The sequence below is a fragment of the Mobula hypostoma genome, chromosome 9 (genome assembly GCF_963921235.1).
Source record: "Mobula hypostoma chromosome 9, sMobHyp1.1, whole genome shotgun sequence".
In the NCBI taxonomy this organism is placed as follows: Eukaryota; Metazoa; Chordata; class Chondrichthyes; order Myliobatiformes; family Myliobatidae; genus Mobula; species Mobula hypostoma.
The window spans coordinates 124,469,262-124,482,387 of NC_086105.1; the positions used below are offsets into that span (position 1 = coordinate 124,469,262).

Below are 13,126 nucleotides of genomic sequence, written 5' to 3' on the forward strand. Positions count from 1 at the left end.
TCTACATACTAAGCCTTTTTATGGGTTTGCTAACACAGCATGAAAAATAAATTTATGTAGGAGAGTACACTTATTTAGGAAAACTTGGAACTTCAAAAAAAAAATTCATAAACTTAAAGAGGATATACTGAAAGAACTAGAACAAGTGCAGAAGAGATTCACCGGAATATTGCCTGACTGAAGGGCTTTAGTTACAAGGAGAGGTTGGGCAGACTTTCTTAGTTCTCATTTAGTGTAAGAGGATAATGGGTGATCATATGGAGGTTTATAAGATTAAAAGTGGAATTAAAAAGGATAGAGAGTCAGAGATCCCCCACCTCCTGCCCCAAAGTTAGGGTGTAGCTTTAAAGTGAGAGGGGAGAAATTTAAAGAAGACTTGAAGGGCAAGACTTTTCACACAGAGGTGGTGAGTATATGGAATGAGCTGCCAGGGGAGATAGACAATAGACACAGGAGTAGGCCATTCGGCCCTTCCAGCCAGCACCGCCATTCACTGTGATCATGGCTGATCATCCACAATCAGTATCCAGTTCCTGCCTTATCCCCATAACCTTTGATTCCGCTATCTTTAAGAGCACTATCCATCTCTTTTTTGAAAGCATCCACAGCCTTCTGGGACACAGCATCCCATATATCCACCACTCTCTGGGTGAAAAAGTTTTTCCTCAACTCCATTCCAAATGGCCTACCCCAATTCATAAACTGTGGCCTCCGGTTCTGGACTCACCCATCAGCGGGAACATGCTTCCTGCCTCCAGCGTGTCCAATCCCTTAATAATCTTATATGTTTCAATAAGATCCCCTCTCAGCCTTCTAAATTCCAAGGATACAAGCCCAGTCGCTCCAATCTTTTGACAGATGACAGTCCCGCCATCCCGGGAATTAACCTTGTGAACCTACGCTGCACTTCCTGAATAGTAAGAATGTCCTTCCTCAAATTTGGAGACCAAATCTGCACACAGTACTCCAGGTATGGTCTCACCAGGGCCCTGTACAGCTGCAGAAGGACCTCTTTGCTCTTATACTCAATTCCCCTTGTTATGAAGGCCAGCATGCCATTAGCTTTCTTCACTGCCTGCTGTACCTGCATGCTTGCTTTCAGTGACTAATGTACAAGAACACTTAGATCTCGTTGTACTTCCCCTTTTCCTAACTTGACTCCATTTAGATAATAATCTGCCTTCCCATTCTTACCACCAAAGTGGATAACCTCACATTTATCCACATTAAACTGCATCTGCCATGCATCTGCCCACTCACCCAGCCTGTCCCAGTCACCCTGCATGCTCATAACATCCTCCTCGCATTTCACACTGCCACCCAGCTTTGTGTCATCGACAAATTTGCTAATGTTACTTTTAATTCCCCCATCTAAATCATTAATATATATTGTAAACAGCTGCGGTCCCAGCACTGAACCCTGCGGTACCCCACTGGTCACTGCCTGCCATTCCGAAAGGGACCCGTTAATCGCTACTCTTTGTTTTCTGTCAGCCAGCCAATTTTCAATCCATGTCAGTACTCTGCCCCCAATACCATGGTAAAAGTAGATACAACTACAATGTTTAAAAGGCACTTAGACAGATACTTAGGCAGTAGGGAAGAGGATATAGGCAGGCAAATGGGATTAGCGTAGAAAGGTCTGGAAGAGCTGAGCTGAAAGCCCCATTTTGCACTGTACAGGTCAAAGACTCCGCTTAAACAGAAGCATGCAGGGGACATTCGGTTTTGTACAAGGACAAGCAGGCAGAAATGAGAGGCTGAATGAACAGAGAAGCGGAGAGGAACAATCTAGTTGCTCAAAGTTACAAATTACAAGCTATTTCAATTGGCAGTAGGGTTGGTAAAAAGAGGTAAATAGCAGGAGGTTGCAATGTGTGTCAATGCAAGGAGCATTCGTAATAAGGTGGATGAATTGAAAGTGCAGATTGTTATTAATGATTATGATATAGTTGGGATCACAGAGACATGACTCCAGGGTGACCAAGGATGGGAGCTCAACATTCAGGGACATTCAATATTCAGGAGGGATAGACATGAAGGAAGGGGAGGTGGGGTGGCGTTGCTGGTTAAAGAAGAGATTAATGCAATAGAAAGGAAGGACATAAGCCGGGAAGATGTGGAATCGATATGGGTAGAGCTGCGTAACACTAAGGGGCAGAAGACGCTGGTGGGAGTTGTGTACAGCCCACCTAACAGTAGTAGTGGGGTCGGAGATGGTATTAAACAGGAAATTAGAAATGTGTGCGATAAAGGAACAGGTGACTTCAATCTACATGTAGACTGGGTGAACCAAATTGGTAAAGGTGCTGAGGAAGAGGATTTCTTGGAATGTATGCGGGATGGTTTTTTGAACCAACATGTCGAGGAACCAACTAGAGAGCAGGCTATTCCGAACTGGGTTTTGAGCAATGAGGAAGGGTTAATTAGCAATCTTGTCGTGAGAGGCCCCTTGGATAAGAGTGACCATAATATGGTGGAATTCTTCATTAAGATGGAGAGTGACATAGTTAATTCAGAAACAAAGGTTCTGAACTTAAAGAGGGGTAACTTTGAAGGTATGAGACGTGAATTAGTTAAGATAGACTGGCAAATGACACTTAAAGGATTGACGGTGGATATGCAATGGCAAGCATTTAAAGGTTACATGGATGAACTACAACAATTGTTCATCCCAGTTTGGCAAAAGAATAAATCAAGGAAGGTAGTGCACCTGTGGCTGACAAGAGAAATTAGGGATAGGATCAATTCCAAAGAAGAAGCATACAAATTAGCCAGAGAAAGTGGCTCACCTGAGGACTGGGAGAAATTCAGAGTTCAGCAGAGGAGGACAAAGGGCTTAATTAGGAAGGGGAAAAAAGATTATGAGAGAAAACTGGCAGGGAACATAAAAACAGACTGTAAAAGCTTTTATAGATATGTAAAAAGGAAAAGACTGGTAAAGACAAATGTAGGTCCCCTACAGACAGAAACAGGTGAATTGATTATGGGGAGCAAGGACATGGCAGACCAATTGAATAATTACTTTGGTTCTGTCTTCACTAAGGAGGACATAAATAATCTTCCAGAAATAGTAGGGGACAGAGGGTGCAGTGAGATGGAGGAACTGAGCGAAATACATGTTAGTAGGGAAGTGGTGTTAGGTAAATTGAAGGGATTGAAGGCAGATAAATCCCCAGGGCCAGATGGTCTGCATCCCAGAGTGCTTAAGGAAGTAGCCCAAGAAATAGTGGATGCATTAGCGATAATTTTTCAAATCTCATTAGATTCTGGACTAGTTCCTGCGGATTGGAGGGTGGTTAATGTAACCCCACTTTTTAAAAAAGGAGGGAGAGAGAAACCGGGGAATTATAGACCAGTTAGCCTAACGTCGGTGGTGGGGAAACTGCTGGAGTCAGTTATCAAAGATGTGATAACAGCACATTTGGAAAGCGGTGAAATCATCGGACAAAGTCAGCATGGATTTGTGAAAGGAAAATCATGTCTGACAAATCTCATAGAATTTTTTGAGGATGTAACTAGTAGAGTGGATAGGGGAGAACCAGTGGATGCGGTATATTTGGATTTTCAAAAGGCTTTTGACAAGGTCCCACACAGGAGATTAGTGTGCAAACTTAAAGCACATGGTATTGGGGGTAAGGTATTGATGTGGTTGGAGAATTGGTTAGCAGATGGGAAGCAAAGAGTGGGAATAAACGGGCACTTTTCAGAATGGCAGGCGGTGACTAGTGGGGTACCGCAAGGCTCAGTGCTGGGACCCCAGTTGTTTACAATATATATTAATGACTTGGATGAGGGAATTAAATGCAGCATCTCCAAGTTTGCGGATGACATGAAGCTGGGTGGCAGTGTTAGCTGTGAGGAGGATGCTAAGAGGATGCAGAGTGACTTGGATAGGTTGGGTGAGTGGGCAAATTCATGGCAGATGCAATTTAATGTGGATAAATGTGAAGTTATCCACTTTGGTGGCAAAAATAGGAAAACAGATTATTATCTGAATGGTGGCCGATTAGGAAAACGGGAGGTGCAACGAGACCTGGGTGTTATTATACACCAGTCATTGAAAGTGGGCATGCAGGTACAGCAGGCGGTGAAAAAGGCGAATGGTATGCTGGCATTTATAGCGAGAGTATTCGAGTACAGGAGCAGGGAGGTACTACTGCAGTTGTACAAGGCCTTGGTGAGACCACACCTGGAGTTTGTGTGCAGTTTTGGTTCCCTAATCTGAGGAAAGACATCCTTGTCATAGAGGGAGTACAAAGAAGGTTCACCAGATTGATTACTGGGATGGCAGGACTTTCATATGAAGAAAGACTGGATGAACTGGGCTTGTACTCGTTGGAATTTAGAAGATTGAGGGGGGATCTGATTGAAACGTATAAAATCCTAAAGGGATTGGACATACTAGATGCAGGAAGATTGTTCCCGATGTTGGGCAAGTCCAGAACAAGGGGTCACAGTTTGAAGATAAAGGGGAAGCCTTTTAGGACCGAGATTAGGAAAAACTTCTTCACACAGATAGTGGTGAATCTGTGGAATTCTCTGCCACAGGAAACAGTTGAGGCCAGTTCATTGGCTATATTTAAGAGGGAGTTAGATATGGCCCTTGTGGCTACGGGGATCAGGGGGTATGGAGGGAAGGCTGGGGCGGGGTTCTGAGTTGGATGATCAGCCATGATCATAATAAATGGCGGTGCAGGCTCGAAGGGCCGAATGGCCTACTCCTGCAACTATTTTCTATGTTTTCTATGTTTCTATGTTCAGGAATACAATGCCTTAATGATTGATGGAAACAGATTTGATTAACAATTCATAAAGGGGAGACACTTGGAAGAACTAAACCTATTGGTTTATGCTAAAAGTGTGAAAAGGAGATCACTGGAAAAATATTTTCATGGGGTAAGCACTTGTTTTATGGGTAGAATGGACGCCATTGTGATTTGGTAAAACCCTGTTATTTTGGCACTGCTGTGCTAGTGGGTGGAATATTTTGCATTGCTATAAAATTAATCCCTGATTAAATGGAGTTTTATTTTGTGAAATACTAAATAATAAAAGAATCAATGCAAAACAGACGATGGCAATTACAAAATCACTGTGGGTGCACTCACCACTTTCACAGCATGACAAACAGATGCAACAGTTACAAAAATGCCCCCCAAAAATATCCACTTTATCTAAAGACTGAGTGCTAGACTTGTTTAAATGCAAAACAAAAACATGCTTAGAAATCATTCAGTAGAACCAGCTCAGTGACTTTAGGCACAGCTCCATTGTACTGAGGGCTTTCTTGTTGTTGTCTCCAGCTCCTTTGTGCCACTTGAGGTGCTGCATCAAATACTAATGACAAACACACAAATAGAATGACATGTGATTAATTTCTTAAACAGTCCACAAAAATCTCTCAATTCTGTGGGAAGGTGATAGGAGCTCAGTTTGGGTGGAGTAAGCCTAGCAAGATCAGAGCTTGCATTGCAGTAGAGGTGAGCTTTCTGAGGATCCTGTTTCGTTAAACAAAGTGCCGACTATATCGCAATCAGCCTAACAGATTTTGTTGGTCCTCTTCTTAAAATGTGATTAGGTTCTGACTGATACCTGTTGATGCACCATGACAATTTTGCCACTTTTACAAAATATGTGTAAATCTTAGATACTTACAAAGAATTCAGTCTTAAATTAGGAAAGTAAATGGCATCCGTCCCAGCTGTTACACAGGCCAAAACAGTGCTGCTATATACTAAGTTTCTGAGTTTACGTGGAAAAGCTCTAATCAGAGGATTACAAGCATGTCCAACAAGGCAGCAACATTTGTTAAACAGACTAAAACCAGGAGATTAGAAACCCAGTTCACATTGGTCAAAATAGAGCAGACATTTGCCGAGATGAGTGCAAGTAATTATGATTGACGTTTAGAAAGGTGTATATGATAGGTGGTTGTGGAACTGTATCTATCTATCTTAATGGATTGTCAAAGGAGTGTGTACGTTCTCCCCTGCGACTGCGTGGGTGTCCTCTGGGTGCTCCAGTTTCCTCCCACAGTCCAAAGATGTACCAGTTGGTAGGTTAATTGTACATCATACACTATCCCATGATTAGGCTAGGATTAAATCAGGGATTTTCGGGGCACTGTAGCTCGAGGGGCTGGAAGGGCCTATTCTGTGCTGCATCACAATAAATTAAAATAAAAATAAAGAAGCCTGACACTACTTGCCACGTTTTAATAATTGAACACAAGAAAATTCCTTTTATGGCTACAATGTACTACAATTTCTATGAACAAAATGTTGGTCAAAAACAATCAGAGACTTAGTGCACCAAACACTGTCTGAATTTTCCATTTACATCTCTGTCTGTGAGGAACAGAAACATCCAGGTATGCATGCACTCAGATGTGCTCAGTTTCCAGATACTTCGGCTGTTGCAGTAATTCCGAGTTTTCATGGTCATCATTATTGATGTTACCTCTACATTCCAAATTGCTTTAGTTACCTGTATTTAATTTCCCCAACTTTGGGGGAGATGGGGAGGAATTCAAACTTTCATCATCAAATTGATGTCCCACACTAGTGGAATTCAGTGCAGTAGCGTATCACTCTCCTACTATAAAGGGATCCACGCGATCTTGTAGGTTAGAGTAGAAGTGTTTTGGGAGAACTATGAAATAACTCAAGTCAACCACTGATACAGAAGAGCTGAAATTTGCCCCTGGTATTTGGGGTTAAATTCATAAAGAGTAGCATATGCACATAATAGTCCTCTGGAAAAAAAATCTGACAATAGAGCTGGACTTTGAAATGGAATACAAAGTAAATGTTCTATTACATAGTACAGTTATAGCACAAGTAGCTGAAAACAATTTAAAACTCCCAAGAATGCAGTGCAGTTTCCAACATCGTGTTAAACCTGATATTAGCAGAGAGAGGGAAACCATTGGAAGAAAACTGCTGGTTGTACAGCCTTGCTTGAAAAATCAATTTTCCATTCCAACTGAATATTGTCAGAAGTCAATATCAATGAGCTCAGCAGGAAACACTTGTGAATAACAACAGAAATGTATCAACAACCATTTTATGAAGTCAAGCCCATAGAAAGTGCCGAACATGGCTTTCAATCCAGTCACTCTGAATAACCTTTAAATGTTAACGATCATTACACCCTAGTCAGCAGGTTTCACAGCCAACATCAACTATGATAAATGTGATGACGTGCTGGTTGTGATAAACTGAGGAGACTAGGGTGATGCAGTCGATAGGCTCAGGTATTGAAGCATTAACCTGCTCTATTACAGGAGCATAAGTTTGGATATACAATGTGGAGGTACATGTTGGAAATCTGCTCATGTCCCAGATTTAAAAAAAATAAGCTTTTGGTGACTTTGATTGATTTCTCACCATGTCTATGTCAATGGTTCTGTAGGCTGAATTCATGAAATTTCATTCCCAAACTTCATCTGTGATTTGATTTTTTTTGGAAAAAAGAACATAATAAAGGTTTCTATGCAAACTGGACAAAAGCCTTTAAGTTTCACACATCAAAGTTGCTGATGAACGCAGCAGGCCAGGCAGGATCTCTAGGAAGAGGTACAGTCGACGTTTTGAAGCACCTCTTCCTAGAGATGCTGCCTGGCCTGCTGCGTTCACCAGCAACTTTGATGTGTATTGCTTGAATTTCCAGCATCTGCAGAATTTCTCGTGTTTAAACCTTTAAGTTTGCCTGATTTATTTCAGGCCATTATTTACTGCTCATTCAAACTTCCCTCTGGGATGTCCTCTGCTTGACCCAGATCAGCTTCAGTACTTATACCTGTTATATTTGTATATGTACTAAAAGCAGAATGAATGAGTAATTTGACTGTCACACTCTGGTGCCTGATCAGCAGGGAATGAGTTAAGAATTACACAATGGGTAATAAAAGGTGGGATAGAAATTCAGTCGTACAGTACAATCTTGTTTGATATGATGGAATCATATTCAGCGACTGAGTGCTAAGTGTGATTGGGTAATCCATTCTGATGTGTACAAAGCCTTGGACTGCCAATTCTAATGCTCAGTGCTCTATCCTCATTATCTGGGTTCAAGCGTTGTCTCTCTGAAGCCTAGGACAACACTTGCTGGAAGCCCTACACGATACTGTTTAATGCATGTGCTCGCATTGCAGAAGTTCCAGGCTAGGCAATTCAATTTAAACTTGTACAGGCAGTCCGCAGCTTACGACTGGTTTCCATTCCTGAGATCTGTCTGTAAACCTGTAAGCCAAATATGAACAGAACCAACTCTGACAGGGGAACAAATGTACGCGGGAAGAGTGGGTGATAGTATTTAATGCTCCCAGTTCTGCTTGGTTTGATCCAGATTGTTGGGGATCTGGTTGGGAGGGGTGGGAGTGTTGGGAAATGAACACACATGGACATGTCCTGTTTCCACACAGTAAGATGATGCACCAAGCCCCGTAGTAGCCAGCAAATCCATTTCCATCCGTCCCACCAGTTTCCCAAATACTTGTTCATATGTAGGGTGTGTCCGTAAGTTAGGCATTCATAACCCAGGGAGGACCTGTATAGAGCAGCATACACAAAATGCTGGAGGAACGCAGCCAGTCAGCCAGTATCTACAGAGGGAAATAAACAGCTGACACTGCAGGCCATGACTCTTTGGGCAGAGACATTTCCCGGCCTGAAACATTGACTGTTTATTTTCCTCTATAGATGCTGTCCAACCTGCTGAGCTACTCCAGCATTTTGTGTGTATCACTCAAGATTTTCAGTACCTACAGAACCTTGTGTCTCGGACCTATATAGGGAATTGCTGGTTGAGGGAAGATACTTTGCTCATATACACTGACCCTTAGTTTCATATGTGACCAAGGCTTAAGGGAATCATTTAGCTTTAGGAATTTCTCTGAATACAATTAAACAACCAAGACATTTAAGCTAAGTCTGCTTCACAACGTCAGCTGCAGTTAAGACTAAACACAGCAGCTTTGAGCTAAGGACTAAATTGTGTAATTCCATCCAGTGTATTCCTCTCATATAATCTTACACTGAAATCCATTTCTTCATCAGCAGCCTGCAAAGCGTGATTCGAAACACTGGCCTACTCTTGTTCCTGACACACATAGTCTAGCCTTCCCTCACAAAAGGCATGCACCCTGGTTCTTCCCCACATGCCTTGTCTCTCATCTTGATGTCTATGCAGAATAATTTTTATTCTTTATGTCCATATTAATCTTGGTACTGTTGGGTTACAGAGGGAAAACTTGATATCCTGTGCAACAGAAAATCCCTGCAGATAATAAATCATACGTTTCGTTCTGAAGGTTTGTACCACCAAAGTAGTAATTTAATTCATTAGTTCTCTCAAAAACTCAAGTTATTAATCATCAAAGCCAATTCCAGTTCCCCTTTACATAGGGAAATCTTTCATGGTGAACTCAGTACTAACTCAATGCCAGGGCAAGGTGGATTTTTCCACCAACTAGGATCAATAGACTCCACCAATTGGCACTTTTCACTACTGATGAACATTGTCTAGTTGCATAGCCCAATATTAAGAGACTCTATTTGACTGCATTGTCCGGTATTGATTCAAATCTTAACTACTCTGGTAGTGTGGAACAGAAGCCCAAACTTAATAGACTTAAGAAAATAGTTCAGACACTCTCAGAATCAGGTTGATTATCACTGAAACAACAAATTTCATGACATAGGTCAGTGATAACAAACCAGATTCTGATGGTGTCTCAACTTGTACCTATTGATTTTGGGCTTCCAATTCCTCACTAATACTCCTATCTTGATTAGGACTAGGTACTGAACAATGCTTTCAATGTTTGGGTGCCCACAGTACATAGTTCCTCATTGCTGTACCTGATGGGGTAGTCAGCAGCACTCAAGTTGATGAAGAAATCCCAGGACCAGTCCTTCATCTCCAGAAGATCCCGCATGCTCTGCAGGTACATAGTCAGCAAGCTTGCTCCTCCCCAGATGGTGGCCATCCGCCACGGTGTGACGCGCACATTTGGATACTGGCTTGCAAACTGTAATACTTGCCGATGGAGATAGTTGGATCGCTTAAAGTAGAACAAAAATATGATTAATGAAACAAAGATCACCTTTTAAGCAGAGTCATCCAGTCCAGCTATCCGTCCACTTGGTCTGAATTTTTATAATTACAGACACGTCAAATGCAAAACCTGCCTGTGGTCCATTCTGGGTCTTACCTTGTCCACGTGTATGTAGTAGTAGTGATCCTTGTGATAAATGGCCTTGAACATGCGCTGCAGCTGACGTGACGCTCTGCCATGTACGACCAAAACAAAGGCAATTCTGACAGGGTTTGGAGGCGGAGAGTCCAAGGATTCATCCTCTGGCTGAATGGTATTGGTTGCTTTACCTGTTGGTAATGAGTAACATTTGGAAAATTAGAGAATATGCCTCGTAAATGTCGAATTAACCTGTTACAGGCTCTTTTCTAGGATGGACAATTTTGGGTCATACCCTGGCAAAAGGAGGATAAACTAGTGGTGCCCAGGATAATCCTCCAGATTCAAAAATAACCCATCATAATATACCAAGTATATGGCATCCCAAAACTATCCCGACACTGTATAAGTAACCAAGTATAAACAGTACTTCACAAACAAGAGAAAATCTCCTGATGGTGGAAATCAAAGTAACACACACAAAGTGCTGAAGGCTAGGCAGCATTTATGGAAAAGAGTAAACAGGTGACGTTTCAGGCCGAGACCCTTCATCAGAACTGGGAAAAAAAGAGATGAGAAGTCAGAGTAAGAAGGTTGGGAGAGAAGAGGAAGAAGTACCAGGTAGCAGATGACAGGTGAAACCAGGAGAGGGGGAGGGGTGAAGTGAAGAGCTGGGAAGTTGATTGGTGAAAGAGATAAAGGGCGAGAGATGGGGAATCTGATAGGAAAAGACAGAAGGCCGTGGATGAAAGGAAAGGAGGAGGAGCTCCAGAGGGAGGCAATGGGCAGGTAAGGAGGTTAGGTGAGAGAGGGAAATGGGAACGAGGAATGGTGAAGGCGGGGGCAATTACTGGAAGTTTGATAAATCAAGCCTGTATTTTATGTAATTGACCATATTCAAGTTGACCTTTGCCTTTGCCTGTAGCATGACAAAGGTTCAGAGTGAATCGACTATTTAGACCATAAGTCATAGAAACAGAATTAGGCCATTTGGCTCATCGAGTGTACTCCGCCATTCAATCATGGCTGATCCCTTTTTTCCCTCCTCAACCCCATTCACCGGCCTTCTCCCCGTAACCTTTGATGCTGTGTCCAATCAAGAACATATCAAGCTCTGCCTTAAATACAGCCAACAACCTGGCCTCCACAGCTGTTTGTGGTAACAAATTCACCACCTTCTGGCTAAAGAAATTTCTCTGCCTCTCTGTTTTAAATGGAAGCCCCTCTATCCTGAGGCTGTGCCCTCTTGTCCTAGAATCCCCCACCATGAAAAATATTCTTTCCACATCTACTCTGTCTAGACCTTTCAACATTCAAAAGATTTCAGTGAAACCACCCCCCCATCCTTCTAAATTTATTTTATTTTATTTTATAGCACATCCGATTTAGTTTTTTTTTAATCAATGATATTTAGCCATTATATGAAATGAGATGTGGTAGCTTCACACCTATTTCATATTGTTCAATTGCTATAGGTAAAAAGCATTAGCTCTTTTTAGGCTCTCTTCTATGTGAAGGCCTCTCATTCTATGATCTGAGTGTGTTCCCACTGTGGTGAGTGAATACTGTGAAGTTTGAAGTCTGATTAAAAATTAAGAAGAGCATTATTTGTCAAATGCTCTTGGAAACGTACAGTGAAATGTGTCATTTGCATTCGGGTTTACAGCCCAAACTCATGCTGGGGGCAGCCCTCCAAGTGTCGCCACGCTTCCTGCGCCAACATAACATGCCTTCAGTGTACTAACCCTGACCTGTACATCTTTTGGAAAGTGGGGAGAAACTGGAATACCAGAGGAAATCCACGCAGTCACAGGGAGAACATACAAACTCCTTACAGAATTGAGCGCTGACCTTCCGACCACTGGCACTCTAAAGTATTACACTAACTGCTGCACTACCGTGGCGCCCCCTCAAAAATTATTTACGAATACAAACTGTGCAATGCTTTTTCATTCTTACATTCGTGGACATTGTGTTAAGTGGTGTACAATAACGTTGTTTAAAGCCAATACAGGCCATGGTGGAGTGCCTTGATTCAAGGGTTGTAATTTATATCTATAGATTTAATTTATTACATCATCTTTTATATCCTCTCCTGCTAGGTCTAACCATTATTTTGTCAACTTCTGGTAAGTTTAGGTCAGGTTCATTCCTGATCCTGATGCACAAAAGGGAAAGTGGTGTGTTCACACGTAAGCCCACAAGAAACAGGAACAGAATTAGGTCATTTGACCCATCGAGTCTGCTCCACCATTCCATCATGGTGATCCATTTTCCCTCTCAACCCCAATCTCATGCCTTCTCCCTGTATCCTTTTATGTCATGCCTAATCAAGAACCTATCAACCTCTGTCTTAAAGACTCTTGCTCCAAGCCTTGTTCAATGCACGGGTGCTTGTCTGGTGCTGTAAAATATGTACCATGCCCTCCAATTCTTGAGAAACACAACCCATAGCTACTTGAAGGAGGATTTGGGAGCCTTGGGTCTCTGCACCAAGGACACAGTGAAGCACTGTGTAAATGATGGAAGGTGCTCAGAAAGTAAACCACCACCGGCCTTGCCAGACACATCTGCCCCATCTGAGGATGCCTGTGCTGTTCTCATGGTTTGGCTCAGCAGTCATCTCAGAACCCAAGAAACCAGGCAGGAAGTAAGTCATCCTCAATCCTGAGGGAATGCCAAAAAAAACCACACACCAGCATGAACCGTCAACAGACAGGAGAATAAGGCTGATTAATGGACAAGTGAATAGCATTGGTAATCTTGCTAACGGTGTCAGACTATCAGAAAGGGATTAAGTGAGCCTACCCAATTACTGTTCTGCTTTCAAAAGGTCCTTTTGTGTTCATACTACACTCCAGCGGCCTTTTGCAAGTCAATAATAACATTATTAGAAGCAGGAGGAGACAGTAAGATTATGGCTGA

At 42.3% G+C, this 13,126-nt stretch overlaps 1 protein-coding gene across 1 annotated transcript in view; it reads right to left on the reverse strand.

Moving 5' to 3' along the window:
* xylt1 (xylosyltransferase I) overlaps window positions 1-13,126 on the reverse strand; it is a 283,246-nt gene that overhangs the window by 110,196 nt on the left and 159,924 nt on the right. The window contains exons 3-4 of the mRNA XM_063059068.1: window positions 10,220-10,392; window positions 9,867-10,069 (exon numbers count right to left, since the gene is read on the reverse strand). Coding sequence (XP_062915138.1) covers window positions 9,867-10,069; window positions 10,220-10,392 — 376 coding nt within the window. The remainder of the gene's footprint in view (window positions 1-9,866; window positions 10,070-10,219; window positions 10,393-13,126) is intronic.